The following is a 23,043-nucleotide window of genomic DNA, read 5'->3' on the forward strand; positions in this document are numbered from 1 at the left end:
ATAACACAGTATGATTACCCTACAGTGAGAACACAGATGCAAAAAGTAAGATGACTTTGGTGGTCTAAAAACAAAACTGAAAAGATGTACCATCAGAATGCACAAAAGTCTTAGTTTTATATAATAATTGTCATTTGTATTAGTGCCCACCAGATCATGATGCCAAAATAAGAGTAGCGACAAAGCTGTCCCTTAGCCATGGGGTCCCCTGCGGCCCCAGAGCAGGCACAGAATGCTGGTAAGAACAGAGCCTTCAGTCTTACCATCAGAGTAGCTACTGTCCCCTCATTTCCTGAAGGAGGAAGAGTGATGCAGGGTGGAGGTAAGAGGGAAGCAGGGAGGAGTAAGGTGGGAGGAACACATCTCACCTTGTCTGTCCCGTTGCATGCAATTATACAATCTGGGCACAATACGTGGTGTAGATGTTTGAGGAATGAAAACTAAGTAATTACAGCCTGACCGGGAAGGAAGACCAGAATTTGAGTATGTTTGAACTGTTGGTGAACTTACATTTTTGGGGCCCTCTGGTACTCCCTGACCTGAATGCAAATGCAGCCTGAAACCCAAATGCGGGCATCAATCAGTGAGGACAGAGAGAGCTTCAGGAGACGCCCGCTCACACTCACTCAAGGAGCAGGAAAGGGAAGGCCTAATGCTGAGAGAGAAAATCCTACTGGAAATCCTTCTCCCTCTTTTATTTTTCCTCTTCTGTTGTCTCACACCCAAAGCCCAAGGCATACCAAGATAGCTGCAGTGACAGCTGACATGAAAGTGACCTACAAGAATGTAAAACTCTGAGCAAGAGGACCCTCTGCCCAACAGATGGAGCTATGATCCCAAGAGGATAAAGCCAACCTTTTCTGTCTTGTCCCCATTCTGTCCTGCCACTTGATCCCAGACATAAGCACAGTGAAGGGAATGTATAGCAGGACAGGTAGCTAAAGCTTCAGCTTTCGATTGGAGACCCAAAAAGGAGAATCCCAAGATGTGGGGAAATCACAAAGAGAGAAGAATTCAGGAAAGCAACTTTATAAAGTTGTTTATAAGATTGTGGGCTAACCTCCTGGATCTGTGCATTTGTGGATCCGATCTCAGCCAGGATGTCAGACTGAGAACACACAGAGCTGCTGCCCAGACCTTAGACAGACCGTGGAGGCCATACATGGGGGGACAGATCTGAATAGCACTACACAGACTTTGACAATTTAATTGACATCAGAACCAGAGCACATGAAGGCAGGTTCAAACTGCAGCATGAAGCTAATGAGGTTGTCAGCCTATTATAAAATCAAAAAATTGGCAATCAATCCAAAACTACCAGGGATATGAAGAACAGGAAAATTTTCAGATTGCAGAAGAAAAGACAATCAACAGAACTGATGTTGAGGACACAGAAGATGAAATTATCTCAGAAAGATTTTAAAGCAGTTACCATACAAATGCTACAACAGGCAACTGCAAACACTCATTAAGAAATGGAAAAACAAAGTCTCAGCAAAGCATTGTAGATATATACAGCCAATGGTAATTTTAGAACTGAAAAATACAATAATAAATTTTTTTAAAAAAACTTACAGAATGAGTTCTGTAGCAAAATAGCAAAAACCATAGACACAGTGAACCTGGACAGAGGTCAACAGAAATTATCCAGTAGAAAATTCAGGAATGAAAGAAGTAATTAATAGAACCCTAGGGGTCTATGAGACAATGACAACAGATCTAACATTTGTTTCATCAAGAATCCCAAAAGGAAAGTAGAAATGTGTAGTGCTGAAAAAATATCTACAGAAACTAAGGCTAAAAGCTTCACAAAATTGGTGAGGGACATACACCCCCAGATTCAAGAAGTTCAGTGTAGTGGGTTAAATGGACGGTCTCCAAAATGTTATGTCCATGTCCTAATTCCTGGACCCTAAGAATATTACCTTATTTGGAAAAGAAGGTCTTTGTAGAAGTTTAGGATCTTGAGATAACAATATCATCCTGAATTATTCAAGTGGGTCCTAAATCCAAAGACATGGTCTTAAAAAAGAAAAGTGGAGAGAGATTTGAGACACACAGAGGAGACGTGAAGATAAAATGGAGTGACCGGCCACATGCCAAGGAAGTGAGGAGTGCTGATGTCACCGGAACCTGGAAGAGGCAAGTTGGCTTCCCCCATGACCCTGGAGAAATTGGCCCTGCTGAATGTCAGATTTCAGCCTTCAGAACTATAAGAAAATATTCCTGTGGTCTTAAAACCACCCAGTTTGTGGTGATTTTTTGATGGCAGCCACAGAAAACTAATACGGTCAGCAGAAACAAAACAGAATAAACCAAAAGAACTCACATCCAGACATATCAGAATTGAAGTGCTAAAAATAAGAAAAAAAGGCCTCCCTGGTGGCGCTAAGGGTTCAGTCACAGCATTACCACGCTATCCGCAGCCACTGCAGCATGAGTTCGATCCCTGGCCAGGGAGCAGCCCACATGGCATAGCAGACCTCTCCTGTCTTGCCCGCTGCTCCCCTCAGCAGTGTATTTCAGTCAGTCTGCCTGTTTTGCTCCCTATTCTGTCTCTCGTGAATCCTCTCTCACACACACACACCCGGGCACCTCTAGCCTACACCCCAGCTCTTGTATGCATAAATATATAAATCTTAAAAATAATTATAACACTGCCTAGTGCTGATTTTTTCCAGTGTGTAGTGATGCCATGTATCTGATAACTATAATAAAAAGAGGGGATCTATATGATCACAAGGTTTCTAGGTTACACGTCAAGTGTAAAATACTGATTCTAAATAGACTAAAAAATAATGTTTATTGCACTACCAAGGCAACCAGCCCCAGGTCCCAATATCAGCTACACAGATACCAACAAAATCACAGTAGATAAAATGGAATACTAAAAACATTCAAATAATCCACGAGAATGCAGGAAAAGGAAATGGGGGGAAAAAACTCCAAACAGAAAACTATACAATGGCAAACCTCAATCCAAATTACATTAAACAAAAATGTCTAAATGTATCAATTAAAGACAGAAAGGACAAGAATATATAAAAAATGTATGGCCCCACAGTAAGTTATGTACAAGACACTCACTTCAAATATTTTGATACACTTAAAATAAAAAGATAGAAACATACATCATGTAAACATTAATCAAAAAAAAAAAGCTAGTATGGCTATATTAATATCAAAGTAGACATAACGGCAAAGAAAATTACAATTCACCAAGAACACATAACATTCCTGAATGCATATGAGCTTAAATAATAAGGTTTCAAAATATATGAGCACTGATTTTACACAACCTTTTCTAAAATATTATATACTATGTGATTAAAAACTTTTGGAAAGAAGGTCTAAAAAACCACTGATACTACAGATTATTTTATTCCAGTGAATTCCATCAACTATTAATGATTGTTTCTCCAACAGATGGGTACTTAAGTTGTTTCCAAATATTAGGTGTTCCCTAAATGCTGTAAAAATATTCTTATAAACACCCCATTTTGTATAACTAATTATCAATTCCTAGACGAGAGTCTGAAAGTTTAAAGATAAATGCATTCATAATTTTAATAGATATGAACACTTATCCCCCATAAAAACTGCATAAATTTGTGATGGCACCTGCTTTTCCATAGACAGCAAAGCATGCTATCAAACATCCAGTCTTATGCCAATCTGTAAGGGTAAAAAATTTTTTTTATTATAGTTTACATTTCTGTGATTGTAAATAAGGCTGAGCATTACTGTACCTGCTTACAAGTCATTTTATTTCTTTCTTGGTAAATTATCATTTCCTCTACTTAATAGCTACATATAGACCTGGATAAGTTTTATTCTCCAAGTCTCAGCCTTTTCTCCTGCAAATTGGGAATAATAATAATATTGGCCCAAGGACGTTAGCAAAGATTAAATTAAATAAACAACAACAGCTTAGCAAAGTGCCTGGACACAGAAAGTGTGCCATAATTGATGTGCCCATTACTCTTTCACAATTTTGAACCTCATTTCTCCTCTCTATTCTTTGTTACAATATTTCCCCTACCTCCTATACCACTAAAAATATAACAGAAACTGACAATTTATGGAAGGTTTATTATGTACCAAATGCTATATTAGGACATGTATACAGGACCTTATAGAATCTTTCTAAGAGGTTAAAAAATATTCTTTAAAAAAAAGGAAGGTTCATAATAGTAAAATATCTTATCCATGGTTATAGAGTTTGTAGCAAGGAGCACTGACATTCTGAGGACTGTCAGATTCCTAGTGTCTCTACTTTTTCTCGGATATCATGTTTTTTTAGATATGAAGAATTAGAATTACAGGGAGTTCTGGAGAACTTTTACCATACTTACAAAGGTGTTTCTGTATTTTCCAAGGATAGCAAATCCGCTTGGGGCTGAAGACTGGGTTTTACGTTGTTTGTTATATCAGGACTTGGAGAGCTGAAATCTAGAACGCAAAATGGACTTGTTTGACTTTAAAACATTCTGTCAACCAGTTGTTCAGTTGTTTCTTACAGTAAAAAAAACTAAGACACAAAAAGCAACCAAATGAAAGATATTTCTGTCACCATAAAATCATAGGATTTCCTCAGATGACAAAGCATTATTTATAATTGGGAAGAGAAATCCCCTACCATGAAAAGAAGTTGTTGTGAAGGTAACATGTTACTGTATTGAATATTCTAAAACTCCAAGCTGACCCAGAATGGAAAGGGTTTTGTGTTTAGTTTTGCTAAGCACAAAAGTAAACAGCAATGGTCACATCTCTAAGCTCTTAACTTCCCACTATCCTAAGTGAAACACCCCAAAGGGAGTAATTATTTTTGCCCCCACTAAAAACTCAAGAAAACTCTTCAGAGTTACAGGCTCCTCACATTCCACTGGCCTACAGATGCAAATCGCCAACATCTTAGAAATGGGGTAAATTGGAAGGAAAATCACAAATTCAGGGACAGTGAATATTGTGACTCTGGAAAAACCTGCTCACATAAAAGAAATAAACTGATTTTAGTTCGGCAATACTTCTGGATTTCAGCATTTTTCTTCAACTTACTTTGTAATTTACCAGAACTTTTTGGGAATAAGGATAATAGGAGTGAACAACTAACACAGATATGGTCGATGACCCTAAGCCTACCATACACTGTATTTACATTCATAATACAACCCTTTAAATAAGTAACCATTATTCTTGGTTTATAAAATAGGAAAGTCTCAAAGGTTGGACGACCAACAGAGGATGGGATTAGGATTTCAAGCTGAATCTCTGACACAAAAGCCTGTGTTTTTGACCCCTCTACTTTTCCCCACCAAGTGAACCGAGCCTCATTAATTCCTGGATTTCTCTATCTGCCTCAAATATCCTCTTACCTGATATAGTAGTATGGCAGAAAAGCCCAAAGATAAAAGTGTGTGGGTTCAGAGTAAAGTACAGGCCGGTTTGTGAAACAACCTCTACAAAGCAGGTCATATGAATTCCATGAGATTCTAAGCCAGTGGGGCGAGTTTCAAGGACTTCCTCCCCACGACACATCCCATTCTTGCACTGGGTTTGACCCAATCGTTTGCCAAGAAGTAATTATATCTCCTGATATTGAAACTGCCTTCAGTTCTTTCAGGCTGCATTTAATCATGAAACCAAGAACTATTGCACAGCCAGCTCTTCCGCTGGTCTGAAAAGGCCCACGTGCTTATTTACTTAAGTCTGAAAGCTGAGCATTCACATCGCTGAGTTCCCCCAGAGCGGCCCTAGGCATGGGAGGGCTGGGACTTAGGTCCAGGAGGTCACAGGATGGGGCAGAAGGTTCACTGGTAGTCTGAAAACAAAGCAAATGAAAACACAATTTAGAAAGGATGTGCCGTGTACTCTATCGTGGCTGTCTCCCCAGAGACTTTCATTTGGAGAAAGGAAGATCCTATATGGATGCATTCTGAGGGAGAATTCTCCATTCAATGTGAGGCACTAATATTTAGTCCCATCTCACCATCCACATCGGTTCCTACTTAATTGGAGAATCTTCTATTATAATTTATTAATAATTTAATGACATCAAGTTATTAAGACACATACTCTATACCAGCAAATCATTAAACTTCCCTCTTTTTGTTAGGGGGAAAGGATGTCCTGAGCAAACTCAATACAGGTTTTGTGGACTCCACCACCACTCCAGAACAAAGCCATCAAGACACTGGGAATGACAAATCCCATCATCACTAGAGGGAGGGTTGCTGGGACCTGAAGGTATAGGTTAAGCAGCCAGGTTTGGTATAAAACCAGACATGTGGGCCTTGGGTGGCTCTCTTGACCTCACAGCTCTTGGCTTTTCTCCAGCTCTCAGCATAACATTGTGATTCCAGGACACATTCACGAATTTATCTTCCTCCTTTATTCCCTGAGATATTCATTTCCCTTTCTTTCGTAAATAAACCTTTTATTAAGCTTTTGTGTGTGCCTGTAGTTGAGCATGAATAAGTTCCTTGTAAGTGCACAGGTGAGGACCCACAGTCAGGCAACCCATTTCATATCGGGGTTGCCCTGTAACATTTTCATGACTTCTTTTAGGCAAGACTTGATCTTGACTGCACAATTTGCAAATGTTCAGTTGTTCATTTTATAACATGTTTATCCACTTACGTTGTTGTCTTCCCTCTGGTTTTTATTTTGTTCCAAAAATCTCTGTTGGTTTCGAGTAAACCTGTTTGAATTAGTAAAATGCAAGTATTTAAAAGAAAAAAACAAGTTGAAATGCTATAGTACTTGACAATTAATGTGTAAAGTTTAGGAACAAAGCCAATCAGCCTCATTCTCACTCCACTCTCAGCAATTTAATAACATTTTTCCAGTTTATAGAGGTTATAATGCCTTTAGAGAGAACTGAGAAAATGAAAAAAAAAATTAAAAATTAATAATTCCATACCTAGAAATTGTCTCTATTAACACTATTAACATTATGATGTATTTTCTTCCAGTACTTTTTAACTTAACCTATATTAAACTTAATTGAAATTATACTTTAACTAATCCTGTATGCTACTTCAATTGTCATTTTTCCTAGTTATTCAGAAATACATTTTTTAGTAGCTGCATATTTCACCTTATAAAGGTATCACACATTAATATATTTTATTCTCAAATATAAGTTATTACCAACTTTGTCATTATAAATCATTTTCCACAAAAATTCCAAGTATTTTTACTGTTGATCATCTTTTTTTATAAGACCCTTGATACCTACTAAAATTATTGACCTGTTACAATTTTGATTTAATTTCACATTGCACATACACTGGGGTTGTAAAGAAAGAGCAGTTACAATTGAGAGTAGATTTGAATAACAGTGAAGCCGGAGGTAGAAGTCCAAGGTTCAAGTGTCAGCATTATTATCTAGTAAGGATATGATTTTCTGATCCCTGGTTCTTTATCTGCTAAATGAGAACAGCAACATTTAAGTCACTTCCTCAGAAGCTACTCTCGGGGGTAAGATATAGATAATGAGGAAACGCTTGGCAAACTAAAACTCACTTCAAAAACGTACAGAATTACTATTATGACACATGAGGCCATGAAACTCACACTTTATTTTTTTTTTTTTTTTTTTTTTTTTTTTTTTTTTTAAATATTTATTTATTTATTTATTTATACAAGTACTGGATACAGTCAGAAGTGCGGGAGGGTGAGAGAATTCACCAGAGCCAGAGCGGGGAGCAGAGCAGGTAGAAGGACCGAAGTACACTGCTGAGGGGAGCAGCGGGCGGCAGGAGAGGTCTGCGCACCATGTGGGACCCTCCTCTGGTGGCCGGGGAGCAGCTGGGGATCGAACCAGCGCCGCAGAGGCCGCGGGCAGCTTCGCAAGCCAGCGCTCAACCGCTGCGCCACCGGGGAGGCCCCGAAACTCACACTTTAAAATCTAAAAGCTTAGACTGAATTGGAACATGCTCTGAAGTTTAAGGGTTTTTGCCTTACCGTCTACTTATGACAATGATTTCTTATACACTAGTTATGTGCTGTGTATGAAGAACCTTCACAGATGAAGTCAGGAGTAACCAGTATCTACTTCCTTATTGGCACAACTATTCCATAGATTTTAGGGGATACTGGACTAGGGTGAATATATTTCACATGTGAAATGTATGTGAATCTTTGGGGAATGGAGAGCAAACTCTGAGAGGCAGAATAACGCCACCTCTCCTTAACCCCATATTCATATCCTAATCAATGGAAGTGAATAATAATCGGTTAGATGGCAAAGGGGAATCAGTTGTAAATGGAGTGAATGTTCCTAATAAGATCCCCCTGGACTATACAAACGAACTTAATGTAATCACAAAGATCCTTAAGTGTGGAAGAGGGAAGAGACAGCAAGATTGGAAAGACATGAGCAGTCGATCAGAAGACATTGGTTTTGAAGATGGAGAACAAGGGTCATAAGCCAAGAGAAGTGAGCAACTTCTTTGCAAAAGGTAAGGAAAGGGACTCTGTAGAGTCTCCACAGAATGCAGTCCTACCCACACCTTAATTAATCTTGACACCAGTGAGATACATTTCGGACTCTTACGGAACTGTATGATAGTTTAGGTTGCTTGAAGCCACTAAGTTTATGGGAATTTGTTACAGCAGCCACAGAAACTCATACACCAGTGTATTATCTTTTCAAGAGGCAAGTGTTTCTCTCTGAATCTCAAGACTCCTGTGTTTCTGTCTCACGACTGACCACAGCTGCTTTTGGCACACACAGTTGAAAAATGAGTCAGAATGTGCTGCTCACAGAAGTAATCCAGTCTCCTGATATTTAGATGAAATAAACACACATTTCTCCTATGAGGAAGCTTTTGGTCAGTGGTCTTGTGGTTTGTGATAGAATTCTCCAAAATGAAAACCAAAAGGCAGCATTTCACTGAAAACCATGTGGTTTTCCTTAGAAATTTCTCCACTTACTAAGACTTCTACCACATGAAATGAAGGGTAAGGACGGCAAAGATGTGCAGGGCTGAGAGGACACTAGCCCCTGGGCTCACGTGCTAGGTCCCTGCAGGCATCTCCTCCCGTGAGGATTAGAAAGGGTGAGAAACTGCTGGTTTTACTTCACTGATGCTCTTTGTTCATTCATGATCAGTGGTGGGGAGAAAGCCAGTAAGTTAAAAGGCTCAGTGGGACATTCATGGGGAGAAGGAAGACAAGAAATTACTATTTAATGAGTGTCCATATGCTAGTATCTTGCTAGGTGCTTTTCTATGTATCAGCTCATTTAATTCTCAAAACAAAAGCCCTCCAAATAGGCAGGATCATCATCTTAAAAAGATAGAAGAAAACCCAAGGTTTAGTAACTTGTCTGAAATCTCCAAGCAAGATCTGATTCCAGGCCTGTTAACCTCATTCCCTCATGTCACACTGGTGTTAATCTTCATTGGTTGGTTGGAAATACAGCCAAAGTGCAGCTAAATATTCCCAGTTATTCTCCACTGAAATGGGTTACTCAAGTGTGTCTACAAATGTTACCTTAACTAGGAAGATGGACTGTGGCATTTAGCGAACAGGAGGCCACACAAGGGAAAACTGTCCCATCCAAAATGCCAGCAGCACCCCTAGACATCTAGAAAAAGTTGGGAGACTTCATAAGCTCTAGAATTTCTATGATAGGAAGGCTCATGGATGGGCTTGGAAAGATATTAGGACACTTGCCTGACACTGTGTTTTTATACAACACATTACATTAAGACGGAGGCCCTACTGTCAATCTAAGCAGCTACAGTTCCTGGGGGCAGATTCTGGGTGCAGGTTCTCCCCCAAGGTCTATGGTACATTCCCATAGCTTCACACACCATGTCTGCTCTGGTAAGTCTCCTCATTGAATTAATTCCTAATTCATCCTATGACCTCTGCCTAAGTGGCACTTCTGGGCCTTCTTTTCCTGCTCCCAACCCAGATCATGGAGCTCCTGTCCTTTTATCTCACTGTGCTTAGTTCAATTTTCAAGTGTGTGTATACATATATGATTTTTTGAAAATCTCTGCTCATACACAAAATTTCCTCACTGGCTGCTGTGGTTACATACAATTTTCTCCCTATAAAATATCTTCCCCTCTTCTCCTTACCATTCCATATTCTCCTCCATCTCAAACTTACTTTCACTAAGATGCTGTGTTTATAATACCGTCTGTTTTAAAGAGTCTATGAAGTGCTCAAGGCCGACAGTAAGAGGAGAATGAGACCCAGGACCTGCTGAAAGGAGCACATGTGAGTGTTGTTTACACTGTCCAAGAAGGCCCAAGAACACTCTTGGACCTGCTGAGACAGGCGTTATCTTGGAAGCCTTATCACAAGCTCCCAGAAGGCCAGCATTAAGACACCCATTCTTGAGGGGAAGGAGGTCTTTGTCTTAAAAGTTGTTCTTGAGTATTCACCTTGTAGGTATGCTAGTAAGAATGCTGAGTAACTGGTGGTGAAACTGGAACTGGAAGTGGGCTGGGGAGGAAGCACACCACGCATTTTCTCACCTCTCACATCCAAGGATGGCATTATTCAAATCCTCATTCACTTGAATTAGCTCGACAGTCACATCTTCATTCTCCACCACTACAAGCAAATCCATGATCCTCTCCTGCATCTGCCGGCTTGTCTTATAAAGTTTCTGCCAAAGAAAGGAGAGATATTTCTTCTTCTGTTGTAAAAATAAATTCTACTTTTTACCCAGGCAGAGGAAGAACAAGCGGTACCTCAGGGATGGTGAGGTCAGGAGAAGCTTTATTACTCATGCATAAGGTCCCAGACCTGGGTAACCCCGTAAGGTCTGAGCACCCATTTAAAGAGCAGGGGTTCCTTTTATACACAACTGTCCCCATATCTGTTACATTGATAACATCGTTTTTTTTTTCAGCAGGCACAACCATTTGCGGCAAAGTCCCCAGGCAAGGCGGGCAAGGCAAGGGGGGAAAGATGCAGGCATTCGCGGATGCAGGCATTCAGGAAGGGCCTTGGAGAGACAGACCAGCTTGGCCAGCTGCCTGGCCTTGTAGATAAGAGTGCTGAGGCCCAGGCCATGAATCTTGAAAGGGAAGGAGCCGTAAGTAAGCAAACTTGTTGATTATGCCTGTGTTGGAGTGTTCATTGCACCTGGGCTGGAAGTTCTGCTGGAATCTTTATTATATTCATTTGCTCAATAATATATTTTCGCTTCACTTCCATACTAGAAACGTTTTATACAACCAATTTGTCAATTTGTATTTATCTGTAATCACCTCCACTCTGAGTCACCTGAGAGAAGAGTACCAAAATATTTAACTATGAACAGTTTATCTTTCTCATCGAAAGGCAAGGGGTTATAAGAGATGACATTTTTTCTACAAATCAAAATAGGCGTCATAAGGACAATATGGTATGCCACAGTGTAATGCTGGACTGGAAAGCTGAAGAGGTATATGGGAATCCAGATGTACTGCTTATTAGATATAGCTCACTGAAGGAAAAAAAAAAAACCACTTGTTTTCTAAATCTCAGTTTTCTCATTTGATAAATGAAAATTATACTATGTGCCACATCTTCCTCAAGGGTTGACATAAAAATCAAATGAGATGTGACTAATGAGTGATTCTGTAACTATAAAGCATTATATAAAACATACACTACTGTCATTATTAGCAGTAGTGGAAGAAAGACGTAGTTTAAATACATTTACAGCAGCATAATTCTCCTATTATGTTTTGTTTAAATAAACATTCACACACTTCAGAGTTACAATATCACATTCCAAGGTAAACTGAACCAGCATTTAAAAACTATGCCCAGATACTATCTTTATTTGGTCTACCTAGTTTCTCTGCATTTAGCTGTGACTCTACTCCCCAAACCAGTTTGTTCTCCTAATCATGGGAGACCCCTCCAGGGGACTTACTGATTCTGAATCTCCAAGGCCTGGGAATCTACAGTTTCTAACAAACATCCCAAAATGTTCCTTATAGACACTTGAAAACTGCTGCCATAGGACTTACTTCCTCCTAGGCAAACCTGCCATAAGTACAAGCATTAAAAACTGATGACTAACATTTTTTTCAAATCCATCTTGGTGAGAATTTGTTGGTGTGATAAGACATTAACATCAGACCAAAACATAGGTAAGATGCTCCTTTCAAAATGTAAGTAGCTGGACTGCTAAATCATTACATTATTACATTATCCATTTTTCTCCCCTCAAGAAAAAAGAGCTGCTCGAAAACTTGCACTTCACAAAACCATTTAGAGTCTCAAGCAATCTATTACAAGACTCCTGACAGGAAATCTCTAAATAAATACATCAAAGTATTACAAGCTGGCATTTAGACTCAAAGGTAAAAGCTACCACCTCCACAAAATCTTAAAAATATTTAGGAGACAAAAGGTAATGAAAAGGAAAAAAAAAAAAAAGAGAGAGAGACGGATGGAAACTCTTGGAATATAAAGTGAAAAAAATAAAATAAAATAAACCTGTCCTTACTGCATTCAGCAGAATTGAAGGTTTTTCTTTTTTTTTTTTAATTGTTTCATATTTTAAATTTTAAACTATTATTTTTTCTAAATTTTCTTTCTTAGAGGTGCATATATTCACTACTTTCTGCTTTGTACGGTCTGTGCCACAACCATCATCTCTACCACTCTAACATTAAAGTGAGACAGGGCAAGCTAGGGTTATTAGGCAGTTTTTAGGGACAGTGCAGGAGGGGACCTCTGAAGAATTTAGGGAGGCTTCAGAGATAAGGACAACCAAAGAAATATAACCAATTCCATTAGGAAAACAAACACCCCAGGACCACTAATAATATTAATACTGTTAACAGTGGTCCTGGTTTCCTTCAGGTGGTAAAGGGAGGCGGAGATTGGAGAAATGGAGAGTGGTTTAATTTATGGTCACATTAGAAGGGCAGCTGTTTAACTTCAATGCAGGGATGCCCATCCAGAAGACTGGGCCATAAATTTAAAGATGCAACAAATGGGGAAAGAGAAAGCTGTTAGATAAGGAATATGAAGATCCCCCACTCAGTAGCAAATTAAGTGAGACAGCTGAGAACTAACCAATCACAAAGAGACTGGGGCAGCTTTAGAATAATGAGGGAAAGAAGGTATATATTCCCTAAGACACAACTCTACTTTGGCTTCCTTGCCCCTCCCAGGCCTGGTTCCCTGGCCTGGGAGTCCCACTTTATTTCTGTTCTTTTTCTCCTCAATAAACTTTTTCTTCTAAACAAACCGGCCTTTGCTCGCTTGCTTGCCTGAGGTCTGGGAAGTTCCTGCTGCGGCTTTGTGAGACACCAACCCGTAGGGGGTCTAGTGGCTGGGACTCAGCGCTGCCCTGCAGCCTGGAATCAGTTCCTGGCTGGGAGACTAGGCCTGACAATTCCGGTATCAAAAGCAACCAGGTCAATATATAAACAAAGGGGATGACCATGTTCTGACAAAACAGGACTGGTGACAGGCTAACTTGGCCCAATTACAGCCCCTTTAATAGAGCAAAAAGAACAGACTTTAGACTCAGTCAATCAAAAGCCCCTCCCATATATACATCTGCTATGGGATTTGGTTAAATTTTAGCCTCTCTTATTTCTTCAACTATAAAACAAAGATAACAACAAAGATAACCCTACTATTTTGTAGGGTACATATCTGCTATGGGATTTGGTTAAATTTTAGCCTCTCTTATTTCTTCCACTATAAAACAAAGATAACAACAACTATTTTGTAGGGTTGCTGTGGGAATGAGAAATGTGTGGTTGAAACTGCAGTGTCTGGCCTACGGTGGGCAGCCAGTGAATATATTATGCTTACCAAGGAGATATCAGCAGATGCTTAACTAGATTAACTAATACAATCCTCTAATATGTGCACCACCACTCAGAGACTGTTACAGGGCAGCCCCAATATAAAACGGGTTGCCTGGCTGTGGGTCCTCATCCGCGTGCTTAAAAGGGACTTATTAATACTCCACTGCAGGCACACACAAAAGCTTAATAAAAGGTTTACAACAAGGGAAGGGGAAATGAGGAAATGTACAACTAAGGAATAAAATAGGGAAATAAAATCTTAAATGCGTCCTACCCGATCCACCGACCTGGAAACCCAATGGCACTCTGAGAGCTGGCCCAGAGCCGCTAGCTGGTGGAGAGTCAAAAGGGAACCCCCCAAGGCCCACGTGTCTGGTTTTATACCAAACCTGGTTGTTTAACTCCACCTTCAGGTCCCAGCAACCTTCCCTTTGGTGGTGATGGGCTTTGTCTTTCCCAATGTCCTAATGGCTTTGGTCTGGAGTCGGGGTGGAGTCCACAAAGCCTGTATAGAATTAGCTCAGGACATCCTTTCCCCCCTAACAAGACCACTAGCCTACAAAGAAAAGAATAAGAACAGCATGTAATACAATCCTCCTGATGAATGAGAACTTTCCCTTTGTTCTTGCCTTCATGAGTGTTCAAAAATTGTTCTCCCTCTTGCTCGTGGGTGGCCCTGCTAGAGCAATGTCAAGATCAAGGAAATGCAATGGCTGTTAAAGGCCTGTGACAAAAATGTAGAAATTAATTTGAAATCAATCTGTAACCAACATCAATAGCTTCTGGTCACACGAAGTCCTTGCCCTCTCCAGAGACAGATGGAACGGAAACATGAAAGTAGCCCCACACCTCTCAGTGGGTTTGCAAAGCAGAGTTTGAAAACCTCTTCAAAAGCCAGCCCAGTCTGGTCTTTGCAATTGATGTCTGTCTCAGAGGAGGGCCAAGTCACCTGGAAACAGCATGGAGATCAAGTACCATTAGACCTAAAGGATGGGTCAGAGGTTACCCACAGCAGACACCTGCAAGAATGTGGATGTGCGGAGTAAGTCAAACCTAAGAGCAGCTTCTGGTGCATGTGTCCATGGCAGAGGCCCTGGAATCACTTCCCTTTATGCTACATCAGAGAAGAGGCAGGCTTCTGCATTCCAGTGAGTTTAACAATCAATTGAAAATTCTTTACAGCAAAACAAGGAGCTCATTAAGAGCTTCCTCTTCTGACATCTGGATGGCTCCTACTCCTCCACAAAGTGCTCAGGAATTAAGCAAGGAGATCCCTCTGCACTTCAAATTCAACTGTAATTGTTGCATGTTCAACAACACAGGGAAATTTAAAAAAAAAAAAATAGTACCTGAATATCTACTTTAGAAAAGCGAAGCAGTATGATTGCATGAAAGCCTTCTCTGGAAATAGAATCCACGTGGCAAGGTTCCTATTATCAGCCTATAACATATTTCCTCCCTGCTAGTACTCCCCACCTGACTACAGAGACCCAGAGAATGTCTATCTACTCAAAATAAAAACTCCCACTGCTCACCCTACAACCGGACACTTCTGGGCTTAACTTGCTCATACAGGCATCTCCTCATACAGGCTTCAGCTGAGGGACAAACCAACTGTCAAGATAATCCTCAAGAACATGAACTCAATGGGAACCTTCCAACTCTTTCCCAACTATGTATGTCAACGTTTTATTTCCCTTTGTCCTTAGTAACATCTTTGTCCTTTCCTCTTAATCATTAATTCTTCAAAAACCATCCAGCTGTTCCATTAGATAGACATTTAATGAACTTGATGGAGGACAAGAATAGTGGAGGCAGAAGAGATTAGCATAACCACTGACACAGTTGTGGAAACTAGTATCCTGAGGCATGGTCTAAAGATATGGAGATTGAACCCATTGTGGAATCTCCAGCCCCTTTCAAATTCTACAAAGTTACCCAAATTTAGCAACCAACTGATAGCTCACAAGGAGTGAGCCCCTCCCTAACAGAAGACTGTATCAGTACAGTTTCAGCACAGGCTGAGGCAGCACTCCCACTGCCCACCTGTGACTATGCAGGTGCTGCTTTTCACCAACTCTCCCTCTGCAGGGCGGCAGCTTTCTGGCTGCCTGTGACCTGTATCATGCCCAGACTTCTCTTCACTGACCTCCCTCAGCGGAGGCAGCTGTCTCAAGGCCACCTGCCTGCAACCACGCAGGCCTCTCTCAGCAAACCAGTCCCTTCTGGGGCAGCTCTTCCCACCCGCTAGTGTCTGTGCAAGTGTACTTTACTTTTCTAACCCTTTTCCTAATAAACCTGCTTTTTAAATATAAAGACCATCTGTGTCTCATGGAGAAACTCATCATGTGCCGTTGAAAGGGAAGCTCTGGTGAAACCTTTCCCAGAGTGAGCCCAAGGACCCTGCATTGACTCAAACCTCATCAAACTCATTCAGTGTACAAAGCATATACTCTAAATATACATAGTTATATGGATTGACAAGTGTAGTGCTTGGTTACTGCCTCTTAGCTGCTTCCAACCTAGCCACAGAACTAGTACTCACCCTTGTGAGAATGTAACAGGGTGGTACCCAGAAAAGGGGGAGGTTCCAGGTTTCCTGCCCCACCCAAAAGGAGGGTGAAGCTGAGCAGGGAGGAGAAGAAGCTGCAGAGGAGACTGAGGAAGGGAGGAAGCAGGATGGAGCCAGAAGGAGACCTGGATTTGGCAAATGGAGCCAAGAGACACATAAAGAAACTGTGCTTGCCTTTTGGTCGTGGACTGGGTGACACAGATGTGGGTGAGAGACCCGTGGGGAGGTGATAATGGTTTTTGTCTTGATTTTGATTTTGCTCTTTTCCTTCCAGACTTGCCTGGTTGTTTCTGATCCTTTTCTGTGGGTCCCCACTGGAAGATGCTTTAGACCTGTGACAGGCTTTGGGGCCTTGTTCTGGGCCAATCCTTCCTGGGTGGACTTTTACCCATGAGGGGACGGGTAACTTTGGGTACCTGATTTAGAAACTATATTCTTTGCCTTTACTGTATTGTTTCCTAATTGTATTAAAGTTCCTTCCCATTAAAGTCTCGTATGTTTTGTGTTGATGTGGTGGATGACAGAACCTATTTAGAGCAGGCAGGTTTGTGGGGCCTGGGGTACCCCTCTCCCTGCCCTGTAAGAAGAAGACTACAGCATAGATATCTATGAGAAAGAAGTTGGTGTCACGGTTAGAACATCAGTTTGGAGAATGTCCTCTCTCCCAGCTCCATCACTTTACCTACTCACCATGTGAGCAAATAGCTCCCCTTGTAGCCACACAGCCTCATCAATATAGGAAGGTGGTCTCAATGACACTGAAAGTCCCTTCCACTCTTCACACAAGTCTTTGAAATGTAAAGACTTTCAGACTGGTCAGGGCATGATGACTTTTCATTTTACCCTCCAGCTTTTCTGAGACACTACAAATTATCCTCACAGGGTGAAGTTTTAAATTCACAAGATTTTATTCTTCTCTAGTAGGTTAGAACAAGATTTTCTCTACTTCTACATGCAAAAATCAGAATTCTCTCTAATCTAGAGAAGCTGTAAAGATTCTCTTTCATTGCCTTACATCAATAGTCCCTGGTAACATGAAGTGCCTGCCCGCTCCATAAACAAGTGGAAATGGAAACATGAAAGCAGCCCCACACCTCTCAGCAGGTTTTTACAAAGCCTGCGGTTAGGCAAATACAATGTTAGACAAAAATGGGAGGTACCAGGCAAAGTCAGCTAGTCAAGGTCAGAGTATGGTGGCCCATAGCCAAGTGCACAAAGCCAAGAAAGCAAACACAGGATCATGTGCTGCGACATTTCATTCCTGAGACCAGGCTTTAACTCATCACAGTACTCATGACACTGGATACAGTCTCAGAACCTCTGTACTTCACCACAGAATTCCACTCTCCAACCCTAATGAGGTGTGAAGTTCCCAAGCAACACAGCGGTAGGGAAAAGTGTTTACTGCACAAAATAGTTTCATTGCCTAATAGCCTAAGAAAGAGCAAAAGGCCTGGTAATTAGCAGGGCTTCTGGATCTAACTGTCTGGCATGGGTTGGAAAACAGACTGGGGATTCTAAGTGAGTGCAGTGGATTTTGAATGAAAGGAAGAAGGCTGCTTCGAAGGTGAACAGGTGCCACAGTAAAACTTTGATCACTGGTAAAAATCTACATACAAGAAGAACCAAAACATTTTTGAGTAGAGAGTTTTGCTCTGTGCTGGACACCATTCTTTTGCTCTCCAGATCCACCATACACTCTCCACATCAAGCTCTGTGCTCTGGGGTGTTCCACAGGGAATATACCACCAGGTACTCTGTCCTCCCACTTCTGATTGGTTCAGCTAACAGGGTGCATTGGCAGGAAATGAGAGACAGATGAGAGGGAGAGGTCTGAATATTTATCTGCTGCTCGTTCCACCAATTTTTTTTTAAGATTTATTTATTTATGCATACAAGAGCTGGTGTGTAGGCCAGAGGTGTGGAGGATTCACCAGAGACAGAGTGGAGAGCAGAACAGGCAGACTGACTGAAATATACTGCTGAGGGGAGCAGTGGGTGAGACAGGAGATGTCTGCTGCGCCAAGTGGGTCACCTCTATGGCTGGGGATCAAACTTGTGCTACTACAGTGGCTGCCGACAGCTTCATAGTGCTGAGACTTTAACCCCATAAGCCACAAGGGACGTCCTCTTTCCACTAAATGTACCATGACCATGGAGGCTGCCTTCACCAGGTGACTTTTCTTTTGGGCTCTGGCAGAAGTTCTCTCCTCTATTTATGCCTGGGGATATTTGATAATGGTTCAGGGTAGTAATCAAGTTCCTGTGGCTTCCCTGAATCCTGTGTTATCTCACTAAATAGCACCTTGATTAAGCTCTCCTCAAATGACCCAAATAAAACCATCTGTTTGATTAATAAGCCCTATATGACATGAAAATACATACTTAGAGTAATTAAAATAGAAATAATACAAAAATAGACAAACAGATCAAACAAAACAGCCTCTGGAAAGACACCCTTGCATTAGAAAATGGGATGTGATTAAAGGTATTTGAAATTAGTGGGGTAGGAATGAACTGTTGGTACATTTGGTCGACCAGTCATCTAACTGAAAAAAATGAACCTAGGTAATTCATTTCACTCCATCACTGGTAAAAAATCTATGTATTACAGACCATTTTACTGGTGATCACACTGTACCAGGCACTACTTTGGGAAGTAGAACCCGAGTAGGAAACAAGACAAGCCTCGTGATGCTTCCATCTAGGAGACAAAGACATGAATTTGCAAGAGAAGCATCAGAGTGCCAGGTGAAGGATGGGATGTGACAGGGAAGTGGCTGACTCTGAACTAGGAGGCAGAGAAGACCTCTTGCAGGAGGCAATGTACTCAGGTTGGCATGACAAGAAAAAGTTGGCCACTGGAAAACAGCCATGGGGGGGCCTGTGAGTGGAAGAACTCACTGTGTCAGAGGACCAGGAAGGTGACTGCTAGTGTGGCTGGACCTAAGACAAGGGGTGCATGTGCTGTGCAAGGAGGGTAGGTGGGAAGGTCTCAGGTCAGAGTAAGGAGGCTGGGTTTTACTTCTAGTGTGAAGGGAAGTCGCTGGAAGGTTTCAAGTAAGAAATGACATGATCTAGTTTACCTGTTAAAATGCTATACAGGAATGCTCAAATCAAAACCATAATAAGGGGCCTCCCCGGTGGTGCAGTGGTTGAGCACTGGGTTGCGAAGCTGCCCGCGGCCTCTGCAGCACCGGTTCAATCCCCGGCTGCTCCCCAGCCACCAAAGGAGGGTCCCAAATGGCGCGCAGACCTCTCCTGCCGCCTGCTGCTCCCCTCAGCAGTGTACTTCAGTCCTTCTGCCTGCTCTGCTCCCAGCTCTGGCTCTGGTGAATTTTCTCACCCTCCTGCGCTTCTGACTGTACCCAGTGCTTGTATAAATAAATAAGTAAATAAATAAAAATAAAAAATAAATCTTTAAAAAAAAACCCAAAACATAATAAGGGCCTCCCTGGTGGTGCAAGCGGTTAAGCACAGCACTGTGAAGCTATCCACAGCCTCTGTAACATGAGTTCGATCCCCACCCAGCCAGGGAGCTACCCACATGGATGGCAGACCTCTCCTGTCTCGCCCGCTGCTCCCCTCAGCAGTGTATTTCAGTCTGTCTGCCTGTTCTGCTCCCCACTCTCTCTGTTGAATCTTCTCATCCCCGGCCCCACACCTCTGTCCTGTTCCCCAGTTCTTGTATGCATAAATAAATCTTAAAAAAAAAAAAACATAAGATACCACTCACACCTACTAGATGGCTATAAAAATTAACGAATGTTTGCAAGGAAGTGGAGAAATCAGAACCCTTGTGTACTGCTGGTTGGAATGCATGGTATGGCCACCGTGGAAAAGAGTTTGACAGTTCCTCAAAGTGTTAGGGGGAAAAGGATGTCCTAAAGCTAATTCCATATAGGCTTTGTGGACTCCACCCCAACTCCAGACCAAAGCCATTAGGACATTGGGAAAGACAAATTCCATCACCACCAAAGGGAAATTGCTAGAACCTGAGGGTGGGGTTAAACAGCCAGGTTTGGTATAAAACCAGACACGTGGGCTTTGGGGGGGATTCCCTTTTTGGCTCTCCGCCAGCTCACAGCACTTGGCCAGCTCTCAGAGTGCCTTTGGGTTTCCAGGTCGGCGGATTGGGTAGGACGCATTAAAGACTTTATTTCCCTATTTTCTCCCTGAGTTGTACATTTCCTCATTTCCCTTTCCCTTGTAAATAAACCTTTTATTAACCTTTTGTGTGTGCCTGTAGTGGAGTATTAATAAGTCCCTTTTAAGCACACGGGTGAGGACCCACAGGCAGGCAACCCGTTTTATATTGGGGCTGCTCCATAACAGTTTGGCACCCAACATGGGTGTAGGTGAGGACTCACAGCCAGGCAAGCCGTTTTATATGGGGGCTGCTCCATAACGAAAGGTTTACACAGAGAGTTACTCTATGGCCCAGCACCAAGCACTGCTACCCCTAGGTGCATACACAAAAGAAAGGAACACGGGTATTCAGACAAAAAATTGTACATGAATCTCCACAGCAGAATTATTCAAAATAACAAAAAGGTGGTAACAACCCAAATGTCCATCAACTGGCAAGTGTATAAATAAAATGCATTATTATCTGGAGGTATAATTCCATTCGGACACACATGAGAAAATCTTTGAAGTACAAGTGAAAATTACTTGCTTCTCCATATTTCTGTCTTTGTTGGTTTCATTTTTCTGATTCTTGAATCAGACAGGCTCCTTGTCCTCTAGCTTCATACAAGATTCACCACATTATTTTACATCGACCACAGTAGAGCAGAATACTATGACATAATAAATAAATATTTGGCCCTTATCTCCAGTCATCCCCTAGCACAGAGCTCAAAAGCCCTTGAACTGTGAAAGGACCTCTTCTGTATTCCCAAGAACCAGTGTTCCAACCACACCTGAGTTTACAATAATAAGGTCACTCCAGAGGAAGTAACCCAGCGGATAGAGGGTTGAAACTTTCCAAGAAAAGCACAGAAAAAAAAAAAAGTTAAATGTTCATGAGGCTTTGTAAACAAGTCGATCTCATGCCAGAACTCACTCAACCTGAATTGGCCATGAGTAGCATTCTAATGTTGATTTATAACCCAAGTCTTTTTACCATTCAAGGCAACACAGAGCCCTGAGCTCTGGTATCAAAACAGCAACCAACAAATTAGCATCACTGTTTGCAAACTTCAAGCAAACAAACATCTGCACCCAGAGATTCTCTTCACACAAAAGCCTTTCGAAGTATTCAGAGGATGGCACAAAACATAAAACTGGAGTCATATATTTGAGTGGAATGGTTCAGTGTACACTTCTACTGAAGGACTGACACAGAGGGATGACAACATAAAAAAAATCATAAATCACTTCATTTTAGAGCTCTGAAGGCCTGGGAAGATCACGTCAACCAGAAGCAGAGCCATGGCAATTTTTGAAAAATAACATCTGCCACATGCCCTTCTACTTTGAGATTTAATTTTTAAAATTTAGTTGAATATACTCGTTAACACAGTCAAAAGTTTATATCTTGAAAAGCTTCTGAATGTGGAATTTTTAAAAAAGCATTAGGGACTCTAAGGATTAATTTTTCTTATAAACAGTAAACAAAAGTACTATCAAAAGCAACACATCCTAAGACTCATCCTAACATTTCATTTTATATACACAGAAACTAAGTCCAATGAAAGCAAATGATTGACCCAAGGTCAATAATTCTCAGCAAAATGACGTTCCTAAGTGAAATATTCTAAAAACACTACACATAAGGTCATTGATGCAAAACATTGATTGTTTCTCACGGTAATTTACTGATGTTCTGAGAGATATTAACAGATACTCAGCAAATGGGGATCACGGGTCAAATAAGTTTGTATATGTTGGATTAAACAACAACTCTTACAGTCTTAACTATACTAACAGGATTTATGAACTTCCCAGAGGAGATATAAAGCAAATGGTTTTGTTTTATAAACTTATTTGAATACTGATGTCACTTTTCCCCCATATTATATAGTCTCAGATTAGTGGAAATGCTGTCTTAAATTGTATCGTAGAGTTGGTCGGGTCACTGCAGAATTTATCATCTCAGTATCACCAGAAGACTAAAATTTTATCTAATTATGCAGCACTTCAGTCAGAGGGCTCCCTTCTGCCCTCTGGATTAAGTTCACTAGCATAGGGTATAAGGTTCTTGATAATCTGTACCAGTCAGATTTTACCATTCCTCAACTGGAACTCTAAGTTCCCAAGCACATTCCGTATACTGGAGAGATACCACAAACTCAAACCCACTAACAGTGGGGGAGGGAGCTCCTTAATAGGTATATCTGGGGCCTCTCAGATATATGGCATAAAAGGTTAAGACATAGCACTATGAAGCTATTCCCAGCCTCTGCAGTCTGAGTTTCATCCCCGGCCAGGGAGTTACCCATATGGTGCAGCAGACCCCTCCTGACTCGCACGCTACTCCCCTCAGCATTGTATTTCAGTCAGTCTGCCTGTTCGGCTCCCCACTTGGTCTCTGGTGAATCCTCTCACCCCCCGCCTCTCTGGCCTGTACCCTAGTTCTGGTATGCATAAATAAATAAATTTTTAAAAAATAGGTATATCTGATTCCCTAGTGGCATCTGGAAGGAGATTTGCTTAGATACAACTTGAGAATAA

At 41.3% G+C, this 23,043-nt stretch overlaps 1 protein-coding gene across 1 annotated transcript in view; it reads right to left on the reverse strand.

The window, feature by feature from the left end:
* Window positions 1–23,043, reverse strand: part of TOM1L1 (target of myb1 like 1 membrane trafficking protein) — a gene marked incomplete at both ends in the record, with an annotated part of 48,470 nt that overhangs the window by 5,760 nt on the left and 19,667 nt on the right. Inside the window, 4 exons of the mRNA XM_084238662.1 lie at window positions 4,356–4,452; window positions 5,704–5,821; window positions 6,640–6,700; window positions 10,500–10,633. Of these exons, the coding sequence (XP_084094788.1) occupies window positions 4,356–4,452; window positions 5,704–5,821; window positions 6,640–6,700; window positions 10,500–10,633 (410 nt within the window). The remainder of the gene's footprint in view (window positions 1–4,355; window positions 4,453–5,703; window positions 5,822–6,639; window positions 6,701–10,499; window positions 10,634–23,043) is intronic.

The sequence above is a fragment of the Talpa europaea genome (genome assembly GCF_964194135.1).
Source record: "Talpa europaea genome assembly, chromosome: 7".
Taxonomy (NCBI): Eukaryota; Metazoa; Chordata; class Mammalia; order Eulipotyphla; family Talpidae; genus Talpa; species Talpa europaea.